The sequence below is a fragment of the Monodelphis domestica genome, chromosome 3 (assembly GCF_027887165.1).
Source record: "Monodelphis domestica isolate mMonDom1 chromosome 3, mMonDom1.pri, whole genome shotgun sequence".
NCBI classification, from domain to species: domain Eukaryota; kingdom Metazoa; phylum Chordata; class Mammalia; order Didelphimorphia; family Didelphidae; genus Monodelphis; species Monodelphis domestica.
This window is the reverse complement of record NC_077229.1, coordinates 34,733,467-34,758,599: the sequence shown is the minus strand read 5'-3', so window position 1 is coordinate 34,758,599 and position 25,133 is coordinate 34,733,467. Positions and strand designations below refer to the sequence as shown.

The following is a 25,133-nucleotide window of genomic DNA, read 5'->3' as shown; positions in this document are numbered from 1 at the left end:
AAATTCTTCATACCTTTTAAAGTTGTTGAGCCCATTCTAGACACACTATTTTAGTACTAAGGAGTAGACAAAGAAAAGAATAGTTCACTTTCTATTTATTCTCATACCTGTACTGTTTCTAAATATGTTTGCTTTTTTCTCTCCATTCCTATTGAATGTCACTTCTCCAGCACTCCCTTGGATTGATGTGACACTGGATACCTGGATTTTAGTTACAAAGAGATCCCACCTTCTCCAAGAGGCTTTACTGGGCTCTTTCACTGCTCTCTGAGATTGTCTTCAGTTTACACTATATGCATTTTGTATACAATAGAGTCCTAGTATCCATGAGGCTACATCCCAAGATCTACTGTGGATGGCTAAAACTGTGGATATAAGGGAACAACTGCTGAGCCCACTTAGAACCTGATTTTCCTTTACATATGTACATAAATAAGAAAGCTTAGTTGGTAAATTAAACACACAGTAAGACATTACCAACAGTAAATACAATAATAATGAAGTACATTATACATTATTACATAATAATGTACAAGGAGTGGATCTATGCGTCGGCTATGGGGGGTGGGGGAGAGGAAAAGAAAATGATCTATGTCTTTAATGAATAATGCTTGGAAATGATCAAATAAAATATATTTAAAATTAAAAAAAAATAATGTACAAGGAGACCTCCCCCATTGGGGGGATACATTTCAAGACCCCCAGTGGTGCCTGAAACCACAGACCATTCTTGCTTTAAATTTTAACACCTATGTTAATATTATTGTATAATATTGTGCTCTCTCTCCCTGCTCCTTCCCTGACTCAGTGCTCCATAGCCTCCTTCCCAAAACCCTTAAAATAAAACCCTCCTAACGAAAGCTGAAGAACTAATGCAGGGAAAAAGTACCACCATAGGCAAACTGTTGTTGATGGACCTCTGGGACATGAACTGTGTGCCAGCCCCCATCCTGCATCTGAAACCACAGAAAGGGAGACTGTGGAGAAGGGAGATGACTATAAATGTTATTATTTCCATAGTGTCTCTCCTGTTAGACTGTGAGCTCCTTGAGGCCAGGGACCAAGTCTAGGCCTTATTCCCAGTGCTTAATACAGTGTCCTGCACATTGTTGTTATTTAGTTGTTCAGTTGTGTATGGGGTGCTCAGGGAGGGGTAGTATCTCTGGTATGGAGGGCTTGTTGTGCCCTCCTAGGGCATCTCTTCAACCTCTGACCCTCACCTGACACCCAGCTCTCACTTGTGGCTCCCAGTAGTTGCTAGCATGCAGCAGCAGCCACACCCCAGGCAACGGCTTCGACAGGCCGGCTAAACCTTGTGAGGGTAGCCATTGGGTCGACAACCTCGACCCCTGGTGAACCAGGGCTTTGCTCACCCAGCATGTGAAGGCTGCTTCGGCAGAACAGACGGAAGAAACCAACAAGAAGGTTCAACGGCTGAGAGGGCGACGCAGCAAAGCACTGTGGAGTGCTGAGGGCGTGTTGGAGCACAAAGGACAACATGGCCATCCAATGCAGCTGAGGAAGTCTCCAGGTGTAACGACTTTTCGTGCCAATGGACCCAGGCTTCCAACGCCGAGAGAGTGGGACTGTCTCTGTGCATCGACTTTTCCACTTAAATCTCCTTCATGCACAAGTGTCTTTGTGCACACTCATCTATCATAGATGAAAGCGCACAAAGACAATCGTCATCCTCAGTTACTGAGAGACTACTACTGTGTCCAACTCTTTTTGACCAATCCTTACCTTCTGTTTTAGAACTGAGTGTAATCCAAGACAGAAGAACAGTTAGGGCTAGGCAATCGAGGTTAGGTGTCTTGCCCAAAGTCACACAGCTAGAAAGTATCTGAGGCCAGATTTGAACACAAGATCTCCCATCTCTGGGCTTGACTTTCTATCCAATGAGCCAGTAAGCTGCCCCTATATTTAACTATCTAACCTTATTATTGGTTATTTCCCTTCAGAAATCTTCAGGGATCTCCCCATACTCCCTTTCTTTGTGTGTGCTCTCACATGCCTCCATCTCCATTCTCCGTGCCATGCGTCTTTTGCACTCCTCATCTCCACCTCATTAATTCTCTTTCTCACAGAAGAAAAACAACTGTTTGATCACATGGTTTGATGGATATGTTATTGGGGATGCACACTCCAAATGATCACCCTAATGCAAATATTAATAATATCGATATAGGTCTTGATTAGTGATACATGTAAACCTCAGTGGAATTGCTCATTGGCTATGGGAAGTGGGGTAGGAGAAGAGGAAGGAAAAGAACATGAATCCTGTAACCATGGAAAAGTATTCTAAAGTAATGAATTAAATAAACTTAATTAAAAAAATAAAGTCTCTTTCTCCATGCCCCCAGTAGCAGCTCACACCATCTCCTCTTCCCCAAACTATCTTGTATATCTTTTATTCATTCTGGACATATTTGTATCTGTTGTCTATCCAGAAAACTCCTTGAAGGCAGGAACTCCTCCATTTCCCCAGATCCTAGCAAAGTCCTTGGAGTATAAGGGACTTAATAAATGGTTGTTGATGGATTGATGAAACTTTTTACAACAGCTTCTCCTGTGAAATTACTTGCTTGGAATATGTGCAGTCTACTTGTCCCCACCATCCCCCTTTCCATTGCTCTTTGGGTTACTTGTCATTCTTCTTTTGGCTAGAGATTGTTATGTTCAAGACTCTCAACCATACAACATCGCTGGAAAAATGTTGGTAATAAAAAAAATGGGCATTTGTTTCAGGGAGACGTTAGAGTCATCTGAATAGCTTGGCAACTTCCCAAAGGTCCCCCTCTTCTTGTTCAATTCCATTCCCAACTCATTGTCCATTTGTTGTGTCCACATGAGCGGTGCACATCCCGATGGACAAGTTTATAGATTCTGATACACTTGGGCTTTCCTGTGCAAGGAGTTAGTCAGATCCACAGTCTGAGTGATCATGGGTCTCATTTCAGAGATGATGTGCTGTCACAGGGCTTGATGCAATCAGCTTGGAGCCTGTGAAGGGTTCATTCACCCTGCTAGTGTGAAGAGTTCTTTTTCTACTCAGCCTTTGGGTGGGATCTCCTCTGTGACCATAATGAATCCTGGTAAGCATAGGCCTTTGTCCCTGCTTTAGGCTTTCCTTGATATTAGTGATCAGAGAGTGGTTGAACGAAGTTACCTCTTCCTTTTATCTTTAAAAGACTGGCAAGTGTATAGGAGGTCCATCATTGAAGGAGAGCCTTGAAGATGGCATCTTACTTTACCAAATTGAGGTTTTAAAAATAATACAAAAGCTAACAATAAGGGCAGTATGTTTGCACTTCCTCTATACCTTTCAGTTAATTATATGAAGGGAAAAGTGTGGTCTGTTTTTGAATATCACCTGCAAAACCATATCTCCCTGCCCCATTTTAATGCCTTTGAGGATGCCATTGGTGCGTGCGCCTGCCTATTATTTTCATACAGATTTTATACATTTGGGAGGGCAGATATCTGAGTTGGTAGTTGTCTATGTTCTAGTAGTTGGCTTTTTTTTTTTTTAGGCAAAATACGGATGCCTGGGGTCCCAGTCCCTCTGTGCCTTGAAGATCATGTCATTTCCAGTTTCTCTGTGCACACTTGATCTAGTTGATACTTTTCCTATCATTGTCTTCTCCAAAGCCATTTACGTTTCCTTTGGAAGTTAGTGTTGTCGATCGTGAAAATATGTTGTTCTGAAAGTCTTTGTAGATCCTTCCCTTCTTTCACTGGTGGTGTATGAGAGGCCTGAACACTCATCATTTCAAGGAAGTCCCATTTGTGCATTGTTGACTGTAGCTGTGAAGGGACAGAGGAAATAGTTCATTGACTTAGATCTCATGTTGTATGTAGAGTCCTCACCGTGGCCTCCTCCGTGGTCATCTGTAGAAACCAGTGCTGGGGCACAGTAGATAGTTCAGACCCTTTAGAAGATTTGGGCATGCCCCTACCAGGGCACTTTTGTTCCCCCCTTCCCCCGGCTGGGGCTTTGGCCCTGGTACCTCCTTCCTGTTCTGAACCCCTACTCCTTGCTGTTTTGTGTACCAGCAGCTGTGGCACGGGCAGTGGAGTGAGTCTCCCAGGAGAGGCAGGTTATATGTCTGGGCAGTAACCCAGAGGAGTGACAGCAGGTGGCGTTGGCCAAATATACAAGGAAAGAGGTAGCTTTTAGCTGTTGGCAGCTGCTGAAGCTGTGCCCACCACCTCTATGCATGGTTGGGATCACCCAGCACATTGTCTCTGTGGCCTCCAGGGACGTGTGCAGGAGGAGAGGTGATGAGGGACTACAAGAGCAGTGGTTGCTGTGATAGGAGATGACAGTAAATTCTTTCCCATCTGGATTCATATCTATGTAAAGACCCAGGCCAATTTCTGAAATAGGGGCAGTGCTGGAATTGCCTTGCATTAAACTATGCAGCATTTGAAGTATGGTTTTAACGTACGCTGGGATCATTCCACTTTCAAAATTGTGCCTGTACTATGGATGCGAAAAACTAAAGGAAGAATTAGGACATTCTAAAACTGCCGTGAGTTTGTAAGATAAGAGACTAAGGTGTGAATATAACTCATACTTGGAAATACTGGAAACTTTCTATGAGGTCTTCTTGAAAAAAATTAATATCTCCAACAAAATCCTGCCCTCCATTTCTGTCTTGATGTGAAATTTTAGGACTCTGAAGGGGAAAAGGAAGCCTTAATGCTGTCAGTTTTAACAGTTTCAAGGCTTAGCTGTAAGTCTTAAAGAAACACCCTAATTTTTGTAGAAATGTGTCTTGGACTCACTTTTTTCATATTCCTTATAATAGACAATTAGTACTTTAAAAAAATTCCCTGGCATCTATTGATTTGGTGGTCACATTAGTGCAGAACATTTTCCCCAAGACTTTAGCTCCGGGTGGGTTTTTCCTCCTTTCTAACCTATCTGCCCACCTCTTTCTCAGTACGTCTGTCTAAGGAGACTGGCCACAAGTTTTAGACCCACCCAACTAGTGCAATAAAGAGAAAAATTAGTCTAATGCATGGTCTTAACAAAAGGGAGAGTGTGAGCATAAATAATTAATTTCACTAGTCTGTGGCAATCAGATAAAATGAAGTCCCATTTGCTCAGCCTTATTAAGAGAGAGAGAGAGAGAGAGAGAGAAAGAGAGAGAGAGAGAGAGAAAGAGAGAGAGAGAGAGAGAGAGAGAGAGAGAGAGAGAGAGAGAGAGAGAGAGAGAGAGAGAGAGAGAGAGAGAGAGAGAGAGAGAGAGAGAGAAAGGGAGGGAGGGAGGGAGGGAGGGAGGGAGAAATAGTAAAGGTCGTTAAGGGACTTGTAACATGGAACGAATCGCCTCTGAGATGGATAATGTGTTTTCTAATCTCTGTGGTCTTTAACTAAACATAATGGTAAAGGTACGCTTTGGATATTTCTAATTCATTGAATTATTAAACATTCTAGAGAACACTTGACTTTTAACTACTGACTTAGAAATCTTTACAATGAAAAGGGTCTGAGTCTTTTTGGGGAAGAGTTTAGGTCATGACACTCCATCAGTTAGGAATAATCCATCTGCTCCTTAAAGAACTTGGAGCAAAAATGAGGGGACTTGCCACCTATCAGGTATATCAATTCAAGATCATGGGATATCCACTCATTTGGTACACTTCTTTCTCTTTTTTAAATGAATATTTTCTTCTTTGTAAAAAATACTTTGAAGAAGCATATGATTAATATAGGTGATGCAAAGTTAAAGTAAGATTAGGATGATTTTCTTATAGCTGTATAGGAATCAAAAACAGCACTATTTGTTTTTTCTCCAGAGCCTTTGAATGAATTTCTTAATTCTGCCCCCTTGGGTTTTTCATTGACAATGGTGATATTTTGATTATTAGATTTCCTGCTTATTGATAGGAAGAAAATTACTAGAAGAATTACTAAATGTTTTTACATTTAGAAAGGGGCTGATCCACAGAATTTATTTTTCCTTTTAGTTATCTCCTGGTGCTTTTTCCTTAGTCTTGAATCATAATATACTTACCCTGTTTCTTTCAGAAATTCTCAGCAGTGGTAGCTCTAATATTGTATCAAGATTTGAGGTATTAACTGTTTCTATAGATATTTGTGAGAACAATAGACTTGACATATAACAGTGGGTCCTCAAGGTAGGGATAATCCTTAACATAAGAAAAGTCTGATACATACTCAGTATGTTTGTTTCTCTAAAATACAGGATGTCTAAGGTATACATTATCCTTCAAATCCCAAGGTAAGTAAATCTAGGAATTAAAATCCAGTACTTTGATTCAAAGTCCTACCCAAGGGCGGGCCCTTTAAATTGGTTTTCTAGTTCTTTTGAGAGAAAGGTGAATTATTCCATTTTGTTTGGATCTGTTGGCTGTTGATATGAGAGGAGTGCAGATCCACTGAATCCAAAATTAACAAGCCATTACAAGCCACAGTGCTCAAAACAGCTCAATGTTATTTCTCAGATCTGGCTTTAGGATGATGATGGGTCCTGGAACTAGAGCTGGAACTAGGAACTTCAGCACCATCTTGCAAATGAGGAAATTAAGGCTCAGGGAGTGGAAGTGATTTGCCTGTGGGAATAAGCATCACAGGTAGGAGTTAAATCTAGTAGAATTTGCTGCTTATTTCTTTTAATATGTAGGCTACCAGTAGAGACCAGTAAGCTCTTCTTGAAGGATCTCCAGGTATATCTATTTAGTTTAGTCAATAGCCATCCAATCTTGCACCTTCATTGATGGATGGAGTGTTAAACTCCTAAAACAAAGGAAAGTTTCAATTTGTCTTTCTAATGTAAGAGAGGAAACTTAGATCCAATCTGCCATAGGAACAAAACAAGTGGGGTTCAAGAGAGGAAACTTAGACTAAATCTGCCTGGAAGATTGAGTCTAAGTTTCCTCTCTTACACTAACCTTCCCTAACAGTTAGTATGTAGCCAAGTGTTTTCTACAATATTTAATAAGTCAACAAATGATCAGGATCCCAAGATTATATTTACCATAGCTGTTAATTAAAGACTAACTGAAAGATGCTAGATTTGTTTGTGTGTGTTTTCTTTTTTCAGAAGGACGGAATAAAAATGTTTTAGGATGATGGGATATTGTATCTGATAAACTGTTTTATTTTTTCATATTCTGGATAGCTAATAGGTCCAGTGCTTCTAAACAATAGATGAAAGCTCATCGAGGGGGTGAATGGGAGATGTTTAGTCCATAGGAGTAATATTTTAAAAGCACTTTTTTTATTTTCTACTTGGGTGATTTTACCTTGGAGCTTCATCTCCCTGGGGTTGGAGTGGAGAGTTGTAGGCCTCTCCCTAAAATTCAGTCCTGATGCTGTGAACCCTAACTATGAAGATTATGTTATTTTTCAGTTGTGTCTAGAGTTTTCTTGAAAGAGATACTGGAGAAGTTGGCCATTTCTTTCACAGATGAGGAAACTGAGGCAAATAGTGAAATGACTTTCCCAGAGTCACCCACTTAGTAATTGTCAGAGGGCAGATTTAAAGTCAGGTCCTCCTGTCTCCAAGCCTTATGCTGTAACTTCTGAGCTGCCTGGCTTCTCTTACAGAGATTTAGAGAACATAATACTAAATAATTGCTGTAGGTGTTCCCCTCACTTCCAGAAGCACTTCTGGGGTCTTTTACAGGATCTGAATCTCATGGTGAATATTTGGAAATAAATTTTATTGAGTAATTAAAATTTTTTTAATTTATTTTTCCAAATTATGTGTAAAAAATTTCTAAAATTTTTCAAAGAATATTGAGTCTCATATTCTCTCCCTCCCTGTGCTCCCAATTCCCCAACACTGTTTAAGTAGTAAGTAATCTCATATAGATTTTAAGAAGCCTAATCACATAAAACAGTTTATAAAATAAATGTTTTAAAATTGTGACCATTTCCCCCCACCATATTGCTTAATGTAATTCAGACCTTTTAATATATTTATATTCCTTGAACATAATTTTTTGTTTCCTACCTCAAGGGTCCTTTGTTCATTTTTGCCCCTTCTTCTGAAAGAGTGCCCCCTTCTCACCTCAGCTCTGCTTGTCTTATTCCTACCCATAGTTTAAGACATAGATCAAATGTTCCTTCCTTCCTTCCTTCCTTCCTTCCTTCCTTCCTTCCTTCCTTCCTTCCTTCCTTCCTTCCTTCCTTCCTTCCTTCCTTCCTTCCTTCCTTCCTTCCTTCCTTCCTTCCTTCCTTCCTTCCTTCCTTCCTTCCTTCCTTCCTTCCTTCCTTCCTTCCTTCCTTCCTTCCTTCCTTCCTTCCTTCCTTCCTTCCTTCCTTCCTTCCTTCCTTCCTTCCTTCCTTCCTTCCTTCCTTCCTTCCTTCCTTCCTTCCTTCCTTCCTTCCTTCCTTCCTTCCTTCCTTCCTTCCTTCCTCCCTCCATTCTTCCCTCCTTTTTTCTTTTTCTTCCCTTACCTTCCCCATCTTAGAGTCAACACTAAATATCCTTCCATAGCAGAAGAGTCCTAAGGGCTAAGTAATTAAGGTTAAGTGACTTGCCCAAGGTCACACAGCTAGGACGTGCCTGAGAACAGATTTGAACTCAGGATCCCCTCTCTCCAGGCCTGACTATTTATGTACTGACCACCTAGTTGCTCCTTGTGACTTTCTTAAGCCTTCACAAAGACTCCCTGACTCAGAATTCCTTTAACTTTAAAAAAAAAATCTTATATTACAATCCTTGGTATGCAGCTTGCCTGTTATAATACATCCTCGAATATCTATATACACCTTTACAAGACTGTAAAGTCCTGGAAGCCCAGAGATCCTCTTTGTATTCCTCATCACATTTGGTACTATTCTTTGAACACTTAGTAAATATTTGTTAAAGGAATAAAAGAATTACTTGGCAGCTCGAAAATCTGACCTCAGTTCCTGACTGTCTGCAGTTCAGGGCAAGATATTTAATAATCTCTTTGTGCCTTGGTGCTCTCATCTGTAAAATGGGGGTGAAAATAATAGCCTTTACCGTCCAGGGTTGTTGAAGTCAATCACTTAGCACAGTGCCTGACACATAATAAGGTTACATAAATGCTTATTCCCTTTCCCTGTCTGTGTGACCTTGGCCAAATTACATTAATGTCTGATCTTCAGTTTCCTCGTGTTTAAATCAGGAGAATGGGCTGAGTGTTGGGCTCATAAGTTTTAGAGCAGGAAGGGACATTGGAGGCCATCAAGGCCAACTGCTTCATTTTGTTGATGAAGTTGAGGCCCAGAGAGATTAATGATAAGTGACAGAGCCAGGATAACAAACTGAAGCGCTAGCCTGCAAATCCAGATGCTCTGAAGGACTCTTCCAGCTCTGAATCCTCTGATCTTCTTCCCCTTCTGTTCAAAGACTATCTGTACTACTTTTCCTTGCTTTTATTCTTAGTCATCCTTGTTTGTGTTTCTAAGTAGAGCTCAGCTTCCACTACCCAAAATCCTTTATGCATTTTCCCCTTTTGGGTCCATTTCAGAGAAAGCTGATGACTTTTGCAGTTACAGATTTCTGCATGACCTTTCCAAGAATCAAGGAGCAAGCACAATCCTGCTTTCTCCCCCTTCAGCATTTTTGTCTTCTTGGACCGCTTGCAATGAATGTGTTATTCGTCATCAAGAGTATTTGTCCTCCAGTTTGCAGAGTTCCCATAACCTCATTATCCTGGAGAAGGTCGGGAGATGTCTTTAATCTGGGCCGGGGGCTTAGGAGCTTGCCCTCATTTATCTTGAAGCAAAAGGCATTTGGTGGAAGCCTGGTCCTGGGATCGTTGGATCCATGTGTGCCCATGCTCTTCTTCTTTCCTGACAGATACTACTGTACAGCCTGCAGACGAGTCAGTGCCTGGCCACTCTGGGCAGCTCTCTGGGTGACTTCACATGCGTCAACCTCCGGAACAGTCCCCCACACCTGCTGGTCACAGGCAATAAGGACAGGAGGTATGTTGGAACCAGCCTCGGCACTCTTTAGAATGAATGGCCCCTACCTAAAGGGTTCTTGCTCTACCACCTCCTCCTCCTCCTCCTAGTCCTCCTCGTCCCCATCCTCATCCTCCTTGTCCTTGTCATCCTCCTCCTCCTCTCTCTGCTTCTGCTTCTCCAGCCCGCAGCTAGAGCCACCCTGAGTTTAGCCTCATGTTGTAAACACTGTCTCATGAGCTTGGAGAGCTGGGTATTAGGTAATCGTTGGATAGCGCTGCCCCTCTGCTTTCTTTCTGAGAGCATCATGGGAAGATTTTCTTTTAAGCCATTTGGTGGACGCAGTTGGTGGAGGGTCCGGAGAGACCACTTGGAATATTTTTCCCCCTGCTGCAAAATTTGTCTGGCATTTAAAAGCTCACTTTCTGATATTAAAAACAATAACCTAAGGGATGAATCATGTTCAGTGAAATGAGTTTGTTTGCCAAATGATGTCAGGAGTGTATTTCAGAACACCATGGTGTCCCTCCAGTGACCAAAAGAGAGAGAGAAAGAGAGAAAGACGGACTTTATATGAACAAGTTCCAGGTTCTATTTAGCTGATTAGCGGCCTTCCCTTTAACTCGTTGGCTTAGGGAGTCAGGTTTTCCCTGTACAGTGTCTGTTGCCAGCAATGGGCACACCGGGAACCATCAGCATGGAAGGATTAAAGTGTTTGAAAAGACCCTCTGAATCCAATTTTTAGGTTTTCTTTTTTCCCCCCTTTTTTGTTTTTTTTGGCTAGTTATCTGCAGTGTCTGATCCAGTGCCCCAAAGAGATAGGGAATGGCGAGGGGCCAGTGTCTAATGGCACCCCTCCTTCTCCCAGTGCTCGGCACCAGGCTGCAGGTGGTGGTCTGGTTCGGTGGTGGGTATCAGATTGTGGGGCGGATACTTTCTCTTGCCAAATCCCAGACCTCTGTCCCGCCAGTGCAGCAGCTTGCAAAAATAATTATTTTATCAAACAATGTTTTCAGCACCCCCTTCCCAGCCCCTCCCCATTTTTCAGGGCAAAGATAATACAAGCACACTGCGTACTTTGTTGGTAAGGAAAATACTCGATCATTTTTCTTAGTCGTCTGAAGACAGCTGATGTTTCGATAAGGGTAACCCGATCATCCGGCAAACGGGCAAGGCTCTTTTTCTCTTACAAAGCCAGGTTTGATGAGTGGCCTCCCCATGCGGCCGAGCAAACCAAACAAATCAATTTCTAGTTTTAATCTCATGTATTAGTGTTACCAAAGCGAGCTCGGTGTTGGTTTGTGCAAGGGATACAAAGAACACAAGCTTATCTGATACCCTTCTTCCCACTGGGACTTGGCAGCAGCTCATTTTCTAGGAGAGTCAATGCAGAAGGCTACTCGCGATGTCCAAATGAAAAGCTTTGGGATTATAGATTTATTCGTGCAGAGTTTGTTTACAACATGAGCATTTGGGTGTTCAGTCGCAGCAAGATTCACAGGAAACCAAACAGCAGAGCAGAAAAGAGCCCCCCGGTCTTTGCATACACAGGCCCAATTAGGGACCAGAGGAATAGTTTGGAGCCAAGTTGTAATACCATTAGCAGATGCACATTGGATTGTCAACTGGGAGGCCTATAGATACTCAGTGGAGGAGACTTTTCTCCCAGAGCAGGGATCCCTAATTAGGTGCCCCATCCCTAACCAGGAGCCAAATGTGGTGTGTAAAAGCGCACTCTTGTCACTCTGGAGTCTAAAATCTGACCTAATCATCAGCCGTGTTAAGCCTGTTTTAATAGGAGATGATGTACCTGACATCCACATGTTTAAATCTCTCCACAGGTGAGAATAGCAAAGTCGTGATTGTTTTTATGGGGCCCAAGAGACAGCAGCGTCTGATCCCACAGGGGGCTCCCAGAGAAATGCTGATGCTGGTGCATCACTGAGGAGGTGTAGATGAGCATTCCTACTTGCTGGAATCAAAGTAGCTACTTTTATTAAAGTTTTATTTGAGACACTGAAAAAAAAAAGAAGCTTTTAGCCAGTCACAATTATATATGGATGGAGGGATAGGTAAGGACTGAGACATCCTGATGTCTTGGTGCTAGGGGGAAAAAGTGAATGTATTCTGAAAAAAAAAAACAACAAACAACTCAATGAAAATAACTAAGGTGATATCTATTGAGTAGATGTCATAATAAGCCTAATAATGATAGTAGTAATGTTTCCATAGCACCTCCTATGTGCTGGACATCGTGCTAAGCCCTTTACATAAAACTATCTCATTTGATCCTTACAACAATCTTGGGAGGTAGATGCTAGCTATTATTTTCCCTATTTTGAAAGTGAGGAAACTGAGGTAAGCAGAGGTGAAGTGACTTGCTCAGGCTCTCATAGGTAGGCATATCAGAGGCTGGATTTGAACTCAGGTCTTCCTGACTTTCAGGTGTAGCACCCTCCCCTATATACCACCAGCTACCCCAATATAGCTGTCATAAGTGTACACACACATATTTATATAACACTTTAAGTTTTGCAAAGTGCTTGACATATATTACCCCATTTGATCCTGATACACTCACACCTATCAAGCTTGTGGGTTCCAAATGCTGGGGATACAAAATTAACACCAAAAATTTAGTACTACTCGAGGAGCTGATGTTTTGTTTCAAAAAGAGGGGAAAGTTCAGTGTTCTTAGGAAGGATTTCCTCAGGTAACATCTAAAAACCTGAAATGACTTTTTTAATGTGAAAAAATGAGTCTCTGTTGGACCATAATTGTACTTTGCAAGTAACATTTGCAAGACCAAATGTAGAAAAATGTTTTCTTATAAAAAAAAATAATTCATTTTGAGTAAACATCAACATTGAAGTAAGGGAGGACCTTTTCTGGGAATGTAAGGCTTGGAAATTAAAAACAAAAACAAAAAACCACCGGGCTTTCAGAGCATTTTCCTTCTCAGCCATCTGGTGCAGATTTTTCTCTACATTTCTCAGGAGAGGAGAATAAGTTTGTTAGAGTTTAAGTCACTTGTTCCTCATCAAAGGTCAGTGAGGATCCAAGGTGTCAAGATCCAGAACTCAGAGCAAGACTCCATTCCATGCCACCTCTTACATGTTATGTTTTTTTGAAGAGCTCACATTTCCCTTAGAGCTCTACTGTTCATTGGTTCCTTGCAAAAACTCTATGAAGTAGTAATGTGAGGATTCTTCAGTCGATCTTACATGTGAGGAAACGGAGGCTCTGAGATGAAATGACTTGCCAGTTATCATCAGAGTCCAGTTTAGAACCCCCCAGCTTCTTGAATCCCAAATCCAAGTCCAGTATCCTTTTCCTCCTCTATCAAGCTGCTTTTTGTAACTCCTAATTAATGATTAAATTAATCTCTAGAAAAGCAGGGGGGCAACCCCATATGTAGAAGAGGCCTGATGGTAGAAGAGTCATCAGGGAGCACCTTAGATGGGGCTTTGCCAGCTCTGGTCCTCATTGGCTGGTGGAGCTGGGTGGCCCAGAGCCCAGAGCTGGGCAGAGGGACCTGATGGGGATTCTGCACGGCTCCATTAAATCAAAACACAACCTGGTCTCTTTTGTCTAACAGTATCTTTTGTCTTTTCCCACTGAGATTAGGGCAAGAGAGAGTAGATGTGACAAGAGTGAATTCAGTTAGCCTTGAGATAGGAAGAATCTCAGAATGCTCACGTTTCTGAGCCTCTCACACAGGCTCCTTGGAAGATATCAGAAGCCAGCCCCTCTTTAAAGTAGGGATGATGGAGAACAGAGCTGGGTCTCATGAGGTTCCTTCCAGCCCTTTCTGTATTTCCAAAACAGTCTTCATGTTTGTAATATCTCAGATGAAGTCAGAGTTATAGTTGGAGGAAGGTTATCAGTGGAGTGCCCACCACAGAAGTAGGAGGTGGTGATTGGAGCCCCCTGGGGGGGGGGGCACAGGTTGCCTTGGCAACATCGAGAGAGCCGCCGTTCTCTACCTGACAGTCATTTCTCTTTAAGCTATCTTGTTGTTTCTCAGTAAACTTGAACCGAAGGACATCTCTTATGAAATTGGATTCTATTGTCCTATTGGATTCTAATAGTCGTAGGTCTCTGTGTTAGTGGGACCTGCGAAAGACATGGCAACTATAGCATTCAGAAGAAGTATTCCATTCAAATGAACTTTAATGAAAACCTGCCTTGTTGGATTTTAGGAATAACTCTTTAGCTTATTGAAATAGGTTTTTAGTATTTCCTTTTTAGGTTATCTATACCCCTTAAACACTATTAGATATGAAGTTTTTATCCAGCCCCTGGCACTGAGGCTTCTACATAGTAGATGCTTAATAACTTTATTGAATTGATGTCACTAATAAGAGCAAACATTTGCTGAAAGTTTGTTTGATGTAGAAGGTTTAAAAAGATTAACAAAGATCCTGGTCTTAGCCTATCTAAATTAAATTGGCCAGTGCTTCTTTAAAATGCTGTCAGTGTCTTTTTTAGTTGTTATATTTAAACAGAATAAATTATGAGGGGGGAAGGGTTTTCCACCTCTCTTTATACAGCAGAATAAATTGCTATAACCACTTATTGTCACTAAAACCAAACTAAATCATGCATTCATCCCTGCTGTGTATGTGGTGGGGATTTGGGGTGGGGAGAATCTTTTGTTTTGAAAGGCTAAATTTGAATGCCTCGCTACTTCATCTCCCCCTCTCTCCTGGATGCTTTTTTGGATAGAAACATAGCTGAAGGTCAGGTCATTAATAAACCGCCCGAGCCAGTCTGAATGGGCTTTCGGTTTGTCGCCAGCTATTCTATTGAATACAATGAACCCTTATTGTCAGATGGGACTTTCCAAGCCAAACCAATGGGAAGAAAGCCCCAAGTTGTCATCTCCAATTAAAGAATCTGTGAGCTTCCATCTTGCCCTGTTAATGTTATGTTGTGGTGTGCTCATGGCATGACCTTCTCTCAGAGGGTGCGGGAGGCGGCAAGCTAAATGCTCTGCTGACTCCATCTGTAAGGGGCAGAATAAGTTATTCAGAGCTGGGATGAGAGACCCACCCAGAGCGTGCCTCCATCCCAGTTCCAGCACGTTTTCCTGCCCATCAGATGGATGCAACTCGGTTGGAGTCTTTGGATGGTGCTAGTGTCTTTTGTTTTAATTGGCGGAATAGACCAGGCTCCTATGGAGTGATTTTCATTAGAGAGGGGCTGGGAGGGGGAGCTTTGGAACAGTACTATAGCTAGACCATGAATATTAAACATAACACAATTATAGCTTTTGGACCAATTATTTTTTCTTTTCAGCATACTACATTGATGAAATGGGAGCTAGATATGTGTTTGTGATATCTCCCTCAGCTTCTTTTTTGCCTCTGGACTGTATCCTTTTGGCATATTTGTGTGTCCATTGGCTGTGTTACTGGATCTCAGTCCACAGAGTGTATTGATTTAATGCTGAAGTATAGGCTTTACCTACTTGTCACAGATTTAAAGCTGGTGATTATGTTCACCTGAGATGAATATCAAGTTGACTGAGTTAACATAAGCTTGTTCGTGTCCTCAGTTCTGTCCATCAGAAAGAAGCCACAACTTTTCCTCTTGGAATCAGAAATGGTTTGTTTTCCAAGCAACTTATTTCCCTGGGAACTTGGGGGGGGGTGTCCCCTTGTTTTTATTAATCTGAAACCCAGTAATGGTATTTCTTGTTTTATTTGTTTGTTTTATTTGGGGTCATCCGTGCTGCTATCCAAATTCAAGAGGAAAACAGATGGCAAACTCTGAACTTGTAGATGGAATTGTGCTTGCCTTTATCTCCCTACCAGCCAACTCTAAATTAGGGAACCTTGCCCCCCAGCAGAGTGGGTCTGTGTGGGAGCCACTAAGGCAGTCAGACCTTTGTTCACCAAAAATGCACTTAAAGGGACTTAATTCTTCACTTTTCTTTCCTTTCTTTTTCAGGATTTTAGACCAGCTCTCTAGTTAGACCATGTCTGTCTGTCTATCTATCCTCTATCTACCTACCTATCTATCATTATCATCCATCGATTACTATCTATTATTATCTATTACCACCCACTCTATCATTATCTATTACAATCTATCAGCTATTGATCAATCTATCTTGAAATTTTGCTCTGACCCAAACAATCCAGTCCTAGATTTCTATAAATTTCTGTAATTCCCATTGAGAGCTGACCTTTCACGGGGCCCGGCGCCCTCATCTTGGCCCCTCCCAAACCCCTGACTGGATACGCGAACTCTTCATTGCGTTATATGACAGGGAAAACTGCTCCATTAACAACCACCACAACAGACATTGAATAACTGCTTTTGAGTTTACAGAGAGCTTTACTTGCATTATAGCATTTGCTTCTTATAACAAATCTGCCAGCTTATAGGTGCTATGATTCTAAGAAGGGAAGGTGGGTATTCTTCAGCTGTTTTCTGTTATATCTGACTCTTTGTGAGTGCAGTTGGGATATTCTCACCAGAGACACTGGCATGATTGGCCATTCCTTCTCCGGCTTATTTTATAGATGAGAAAACTGAGGCAGAGAGGGTTAAGTGACTTGTCCATGGTCACACAGCTAGGGAATGGCTGAGGCTGTATTTGAACTTGAGTCTTCCTACTCCATTCCCAGCACTCTAACCACTGCACCATTTTATTGTGGTATTATTATTCTCGTTTTAAAGAAAGAAGGATGTACAAAATTAAAAGTGGTCATAACAAAATGGCTGGTGCTTGTGGTCCTCTGTGGACATCTCTGTGTTTTCTGTGTACTTTCTTGTGCACCTGAGATGCTGATGTCTTCCTGCTTCTCTTTCTTCTCTTTGCTTTCCTCTCATGCCCACTCTGTGCCTCTTTGTTAGCTGAAAGCTTTGTTTGCGTGCATTTCTGCAGCAGGAATCTGACCTTCACATATGGAATGATGGGAGGTGCTACATTCGATCTATGGGCCTGGTGCTTCCTGTGCCTGACAGAGTGTGGTCCCAGCCCAACAGTCGTCCTGGCTCATTCAGGGTCATTGACTTCTGCCTTGGCTTTTTGTACACAAGCTAGTCTAGTCTGCTAGTTACTCATGTGTCACCAAGTAATTGGTTCTCCTTCCCAATCCCAGTCAGGCCCAACTAGGGGCAGGTGTGGTTAATCCCAGGGAGGTGACAGGAAGGGAGAGGGAAGGAAGGAAGGAAGGAAGGAAGGAAGGAAGGAAGGAAGGAAGGAAGGAAGGAAGGAAGGAAGGAAGGAAGGAAGGAAGGAAGGAAGGAAGGAAGGAAGGAAGGAAGGAAGGAAGGAAGGAAGGAAGGAGGGAAGGAGGGAGGGAGGGAGGGAAGGAGGGAGGGAGGGAAGGAGGGAGGGAGGGAAGGAAGGAAGGAAGGAAGGAAGGAAGGAAGAAAGGAAGGAAGGAAGGAAGGAAGGAAGGAAGGAAGGAAGGAGGGAGGGAGGGAGGGAGGGAGGGAAGGAAGGGGGGAGGGAGGGAGGGAGGGAGGGAAGGAAGGAGGGAGGGAGGAAAGAAGGAAGGAAGGAAGGAAGGGAGGGAGAGTCAGAGGGAAGGAAGGAGGGAGGGAGGAAGGAAGGAAGGAGGGAAGGAAGGAAGGGAGGGAGAGTCAGAGGGAAGGAAGGAAGGAGGGAGGGAGGAAGGAAGGAAGGAGGGAAGGAAGGAAGGAAAGAAAGAAGCTTCTCAAGCTCTTGGGCCAGGGGATTTCTGCACATTAGACCACACTACCTAGGCAGGGGAGATGTGCTAGTCTGGCCATGTTTTTATGGAAGATTCCTTCATCTCCTTTCTCTAAGTGTCTATACGTGATGTAATTCTATCATTTTTAAGCCCTACAGTGGCAGAATGACAGTTGCCTTTCTGTGTTGTCATCTCTCTCTTCAGGGTGAGGGTGTATGATCTGCGCAACAACAGTGCCTCATGTTCCCTCTATGCTCACCAGTTGGGCGTTTCTGCCGTCCAAATGGATGACTGGAAAATCGTAAGTGGAGGCGAGGAAGGCCTGGTTTGTGTCTGGGACCAACGGATGGGCAACAAGCTATGGGAAATGCATGCCAGGTAATTTAATTTTTTAGGTGATTTTATTGCTGTTGTAGGCAGAGGAGCTGAGAATTCTGTGCAGCACAGATAAGATTTGGATCCCTTTTTCCTCAAACACCACTAGTTCCAAGTGAGTTAAAAATACATTCATTCCTTCAGGATCCCTCTGAAATGTCGGAGGAAACAGAAGCTTTTATCTCAGATGTCTCCGGCTTGTTCTGAGAGCAAGTTTCCTAGTAAGGAAATGGTGGCTCACCTCCTCGGCCCAGTCTTCATGGGCTCCCCTGGAGGAGGCAAGAGAGACTGGATGGTCATTCCTTGCTGCGATCTCTGTCCATCCCTTCAGTGAAGGGCATCTCTGTCTCCCTCCTCTGCCATTTAAGGTCTTAGAGGACTGCCCAGAGCCCTGACAGGTTAAGGAAGTCTCTTACCCAGGACCCCTCAACCACATTGTGGCCGAGGCACGACTTAAACTCAGGTTTTCCTGGCATGGAGGCCAACCCTACCCACTACACCAGACTGCCTCTTTCTGCTAAACTGGTGCCGGACAATGGCCTCTTCAGGTAGTTATAATTACATGGGTGTGTGTTATCTTACATTCATTCCATAGAATTTTGCTTGGAAACCAGTGAATAAGGTTGTTTGGGGTAGAATTAGCCCAGAAAACATGCCGTCTGAACCAAAAAAGCATTTCTTTCACTGGCGAACCAAGGAGGAAGCTGGGATTTCCAACACATCCTTACAGGCTTCAGTCTAAGTGTTTAGTAGCCTCCTAAGTAATGGTCTACACCGGGAATAGAAATCATTTTGAGGATTTAAGCAACTTCATAGAGCTTGAGTAAAGTCCTAAGGGGATAAGCATGGCAGGAGTAAATTCCTACGGCCTAAAAATACCCCCGTCCCGTCCCACGGAGTGTTCCATCGGCCTGACTGGACGGGGCATCTCCAAAGTGTCTGATGCTCTTTTAGCAGCCCAGGTGACTTTCATTGCTTTCACGTGGAACCTGCAGGGACTAGAGAGGGCCCGTGGAGTACACTTTGGCTCATGGGTTAAGGCGCTGCACGGGGCAGCTTCAAAGCCCTGGAATCCCAGCCAGTTTCCTCGTGCCCTGTGTCTTCTAACTGAAGGCCAGAGGGGGCCTTAACGTCCTGGGCAGAGAGGCTCTCAGCACGCACAAGATGCACAAGACATCAGGCCAAGACCACGTCCTGCTCTTTGCTCTTTCCACAGAGGCTCACCTTAGGGACTTCCTTTGGGGGAGTTTCTTGTGTGATGCCCTGATTTTCCACCAGGTGGTGCTAGAAGCCATCTAAATGTCCAACCTTGGAAAATCAGGACCAGAGATGGGGATCAGGGAGGGGTTTTATATTGCTTGGTTCAGTTCTGCCTTTATTTTATAGATAAGGTGTGATGGAAACCCGAGCCCCTTGACTAATCCCTCTGTTCACTGAAATAGTAGCTTACCCCAGCCTTTGACCAGGAAACTGGTACCATTAAGAGCTCCTCAACCAGCTGGCCGTAATGGGCTCCCTGGATTCCTTTGCCTCCATTCCAAGCATCCTTAGGTTCATTTCACTAGATTTAAGGGTTCGTAGTTGATGCACAGATCCACATTAGATCAGAAGATCTACATTAGAACTTTTGTCCTTAACTTCATGAGAGTAGAGTCTGCTAGGAGTGGGTAATTTGGGGAGGAGCGCGGTTTTAGGCCAGTGGCTTGGGTCTGTTTTGTGTGACTGTTTCAGCCCTGGCTTTTCTGACCAGTTTACAAAAGGATGCCCAGTCATCCAACAGATCTTAGCGTATTCTGTGACCAAGGAGCTATTCCCATCAGGTTTCGGTCTCTGCTCTCTACTTGTCTATTGCTATGGTTTCTTCCTGGGAGAGCTCATCTGCTTTCCCAGCTTTGCTTATTGCCTCCTTTCCTCCAAAGGCTGTCTTTTTAAACACTTGATATGCTGACCTCCCTTGTAAGCAGCCCGTTTCCACCATCCTTTTTGATACATCAGACTCATCATGTTTACTAAGCTCATTATCCTTTCTCTACACCCGCTAGCCCTCCTGCTCCTCCTCTTGATTCTCTATCATCTGAGCCCCAAATCTGAGTCATCTTATTTCTCCTTCTCACCTCTCATCCCAAATAAGATGCTACAGCCTGTCGATTCTTCCTCTTTTCTGTCTCTCATGGCCGTCTCTTTGTTCCTGCTCTCAGGGCTACCATAGCAGTGCAAACCCTTACCATTCCACATCAACACCATTCAGTTTAATTTTTTAAATATTCAAACATCTTTCCTTTGCAAGACATTCTAAAAATCCATTTCTTTCCCATTCTATTGAAGAATTCTAAGATTTGTAAGACTCCCATCAAATGCTTACCGTCAGGGAACCTAGCTTTTAGGTCTTTGATGGGCTCTGCTATCAAAAAAGGTTGTACAAACTTGGGTCGATTGCTTAACCTGCCTCATTTGTAAAGTGAACGAGGTAAGCTCCTGTTAGCTCTAGGCTGTGTGGTGCTCTGTTGATGACCAAGTGTGAGATTGTCCTCATTTTAGAGTTGTCTTCCCAACCTTGGTATTGCAGACACCCTGTCCGTCACATCTGGTTTAATACGCACAGCCTAATCACAGCCAACATCCCCGATGAGAAGAGCCCCCGCGGTGCCAGCATTCTGGATGATGACTTGACTGCTCACCGAAGGTCAGTTGGCCAACCTGGGCTGGGTAGGCCTTGCTGGCTCGCTTGAACTCTTGAGGGGTAAACATTTGGGAGCCAGTATGGGGTAGCGAAAAGGTCATTGGTTCTAGACTGAAGACACTGGAGTTCAAATGCAGGCTGGACCCTGCCACTGCCTAGCTGCTTCATCCCTAGGCCTGGCTTCTCTGAGAGCTCAGAGAATTTTTACTTGGTAGAGAACATCCAGAGGGAAGGGACCACAAAGGAGTCCCTGGAGGCTGGGACCTCCCTAAAAAAGTTCAGGTACCCGAATGGGAACCATCTGTCTGAAAGTGATATCCTCACATTGCAGATAGAGGGGGAAAACTTTACCCAATTAATTAATCTCTCGGCCTGTGTTCTGTGCATTCGCTTATCAATTCATAATGACACAGACACATGCTCCCAGGCTCCTAAAAGGGGTCTACAGAAACAGCCTAGACTGGGAAGAAGCCTTGTATTTCTATCCACCATCAATTCTCAGAGACATGGGGGTCAGAGTAATAACACTGGGCAGAATCCTGTTAGCAATGATTTATCTTGGTTACTAATAATGCCTTTTCCAAATCCTTCTTTCGAGTTCTGATATTAGTCATCTTGTTCTTTCTTGGCATTAATGCTTTTTCCTCACATTTCTCCCATGTCTTTTCCAGGCATCGAGGAATCATCTATGCCTATGAGTTTTCCATGGACCAGTTGGCTCTTGAAAGCATTCTTCCAATTTGCCGCTCATCCTATGATGAAGTGGCTGGTTACAACTATAACATCGGCCTGGCTGTTCCTTATGACAACATTTAGGGAATGATCTCTTCACGTAGAATGGAGAGAATGGGAAGAACTTAGAGGGACTCCTTGTTGAGGTGTTAAAACCTGCAGAAACCTCAGGCTCTGCCAAACTGACCCCTGGCACCATCTCCCTAGTTATCAGAGGACAAGAGAGTTGATGTGGGAGGGAAAGAAAACCCTTTCAATCCTGGGCTCTTCTCGGCTGAATGAGTCTGGTAGTGGCATTATAAAAGACTGCTGAGGTGCAGGAAGAAGTCAGGCTCCAGAAATGTGTGGGCCTAATAAAAAGAAAACTGGACCATAGAAAGGAATAATTGATACACTAAGCTTTTGGATCCGTTCCAGAACATCCATTATTTTAGCTCTCTGTATTATGGCCTCCAGCCTAAGCCAGGAGCTCTGGGGGGATTGGCTCCCAGGACTGGCCCAGTTTTATTCAGAATAAAGAATGTATCAATACAATAACCTTTTAAAAATACTAAATCTTCAACTAAACTGTTTCATGCTTTAGATTAATTTTTCTTCGTAAAATAAGCAGCTGCACAATGGAATAGCTTATCTGTTTTGGTCAAGGAAGGCCTTGGGTTTCCTGTGTTGTAAGAGGTCTTATACATTCAGGATAGTTTTTATCCTGAAAGCAGTCATTTTTCGCTCATGAAGACCTTTTGATTTTTCAGATGTCTCTGGAGATGTTTGTTTGGGGAGAGAGAGACAGACAGACAGAGACAGACAGATAGAGAGAATGGAGAGACAGAGAGACAGACAGGGAGAGAGAGAGGGAGAGAGACAGAGAGAAGGAGATTGAGAGCAGGGGAGAGAGGGAGGGAAAAAGAGAGTGGATGGGGACAGAGATAGCACAGCTGAGGACTGGGGCCCACTCCCCCCTTCCCGAGGCAGCAGCTTTGTTTTCTTTCAGAACTGCCTTCCTTTTTTGAGGTAGATTTCTCTGAGTTACTTTCATCCCAAAGATTCTACCACCATCAGCATCAGCCACCTTAAGTATTGGGTTGTTGGAGAAGTATTTACCCTGTTGGTCAGGGGTTGGCTTGATCCCCAAGTGATCTTCCTTTAATTGCACCTTACTTCTGCCACTGTTCTGCTCTCGTGCATTGTCTTAACGAGAACTGCAAATGGACCACTGGGCAGAATAGTGTCTGCTTTTAAAAAGCAGGCCCCTGTGGCATGAGTCTGCATTTCATCATGGATGTAGCTATGCAGATGAGTAAGGCAGCCACTGGCTTGAATGAAATTAGGTAGAATCTGTATTAAATCAGGGGCTAGAGGAGAGTTTTACTAAAAATTGAAACTGAACCCTGGAGTTCCAAGACAATGTTTCACCCTCTACCAGCAACAGTACTATTAATGACTCAATATGGGCTGAAATAATAAATTTTTCTACCAATTTTGATCTCTGATACAGCTTCCATTTTTTAAAATCGATTGCAACTAGACACCACTGGCTTCAAGATGGAGTTCTAGATGAATAGATGCGGCAGGCCAGAATTGTGTGCTTCAGATGTCTGACCTCTGCCAGGTTTTCAGTCATAAACTTTCCCAGCAGGGAAGAAGCCATTCTGTTCTTTGCTGACAATCACTGGATCATCTCCTCCATAATTCAGCATTTGCCCTCTTGGTTTGGAAATCCTGGCTCTGCTTCCCATTCGGCCCTCATCTTCAGGCCTTCCTCCCCTCCTATCTCTTACTGACCCCCAGGAAGCTCCTAAAACTTAGTTGTTGGCAGACATTACCTCTGCTTTCTGATGTTTATCCTTCTAAAAATCTTCATTCTGACGAGCTCGGCTCTTTTGTATTCTGGCTGCTAAAAATATCAAGCCGTTTTGCTCATTAAAACTTAATTTTTCATGGTTATTCTCCAGCCCCTAATGGAAGGATTTTTGCCACATGCAGTATTTAGTTATAGAGGGCTATAAACATAGGCAGTCTCTCAGGGAAGATTTACCAGGGCTAATGGGACACAGGTTGGAGTTTGGGGTTTGTTTTTTGAGAGACAACATTCATAGGGTGGAAAGGCCTGACTGGGGTCAGAACGGTTACACTTGAGTGTCCTGCGTACGTTTACTGCCTTTGGGACTTTGGGCCAGTCCAGTGACTCTCCTCAGCCTCAGTCTCCTTGTCTGTAAAATGAAGAATTCGGAGGGGACGGCTCCTAAGGCCCTTTGCAGCTCTGATGCTGTGATCCTGCTATCTCCGAGGTCCTTTTTCTGCAAATAATTCCCATGAATCTGAATTATTTTCAGAAGCTAACGTGGCAGAGTCCTCGGTTTCACTGCCATTTCCAGGGAGAAGCCTCCCTCGGACGACTGGACTGGACAGGTCCCTTGGAATGGGAACTCTTGCCCTTTCTGGAAGGGAAAACCAAAGGTGTTTCCAGGACCCGCGCTTGCAGGCCACCTCCAGGAGGCCGTTTCTTAGGTTAACCGATTAAAAGCCACATCAGCTTGTCTGACCGGCCATCTGGGTCACTTCCTTGTCGGGGCCGTCACGGCTTAGGTGAATGTCTGGAACGTCACCAAGTCCAGGGAGGGGCTGACCCCACGCCGGCCGCCTCGTGGACCTGGCTGTGCCGGAGGCCAGATGGCGACTCTGCTTCTGCCGGAGGAATCCCATTGCTCTGGACGGGGCTCTGCTCTGAGCATGAAGCGGTAAGTGACCCCCAGGGATGGTGACCATTTGGCAGCCTCCCCTTCTCTCTTCTGCTGATCGGCCTCTCTCAAAGCAGCCGTCCAGCAGCCTCCACGGCCTCGGAACAGCGGGGCTTTAGAAGCAAAGATCCCCCTCCTCGGTCCCCTGCTCCAGGTCGAAAGGCTGCTGATCCTCCATCCCGTGGGCCCCCACTGACACGATGCTGCGATCCCAGGCCAAACCCCCCACCCCTTCCACGTCATGGCTCACATTCGGGGAGCCGATGCCGGGTGACCGACTCGGGAGCCCGGGCTCGCAGCCGCCGCCATCCTTTCCGCCCGCACAGGAAGTGGCCCTCACCGGACTTCATGACAACCTCAGGTCCTTCATAATTCATGTTCTGAGGCCACAGTTGTCCACCCCAGGCTCCCACACACATCCTCCTCACTTTAGAAATCCACTCATCTCCTTGGAGCCTCCCAAGTGCCTCCCATTTCACAGAGGAGCAGTAAAGGATTGCCTAGGGTCCCACAGCCATAAATGTCCACATTCAGATGCGCCACTTTGTTTTGTTTTTATTAGATTAATGAGTAACGAATTCATTGATAATACTCACGTCGTATTCCACTACAAGTCACGATCTCCATTTTGTCCATTTTCCATCTCTGGTCCCCAGTTCTCCTTCCCTCGGCTCACCCTTTTGGGAAGGCAAGCAGTGTGGTAGCAGTTATCCACGTCAAGTCACGCAGAGCGTTTCCACGCTAGCCACGTTGCCAGAAAAAAGAGGGGGTTAAAGAGAGCTCTCGTAGGCGCCCCTGCCATCGGGGCTCTCTCGGGACAGCATTTTTCATGGCATGTTCTTGGGAATTTTCACGGGTCACTGTAATGATCGGAGTCGCTGTGTGTTGCACAGTGGATCGTCCATAACATGTTGCTTCTAACTGTATACGATGTTTTCCTGGTTCTGCTCCCTTCACTGGGCTTCCATTCATAGAAGTCTTTTCAGGGTTTTCTCAAATATCTCCCACATCCTTTCTTA

General features: G+C 44.0%; 1 protein-coding gene across 1 annotated transcript in view; it reads left to right on the top strand.

The window, feature by feature from the left end:
* The window catches only part of FBXW8 (F-box and WD repeat domain containing 8), a 112,984-nt gene extending 90,125 nt beyond the window's left edge, over positions 1–22,859 (top strand). The window contains exons 8-11 of the mRNA XM_001374789.3: positions 9,813–9,940; positions 17,797–17,970; positions 20,534–20,650; positions 21,319–22,859. Coding sequence (XP_001374826.1) covers positions 9,813–9,940; positions 17,797–17,970; positions 20,534–20,650; positions 21,319–21,463 — 564 coding nt within the window. The 3' untranslated portion in view covers positions 21,464–22,859. The remainder of the gene's footprint in view (positions 1–9,812; positions 9,941–17,796; positions 17,971–20,533; positions 20,651–21,318) is intronic.
* The last annotated feature ends 2,274 nt before the right edge of the window (positions 22,860–25,133 follow it).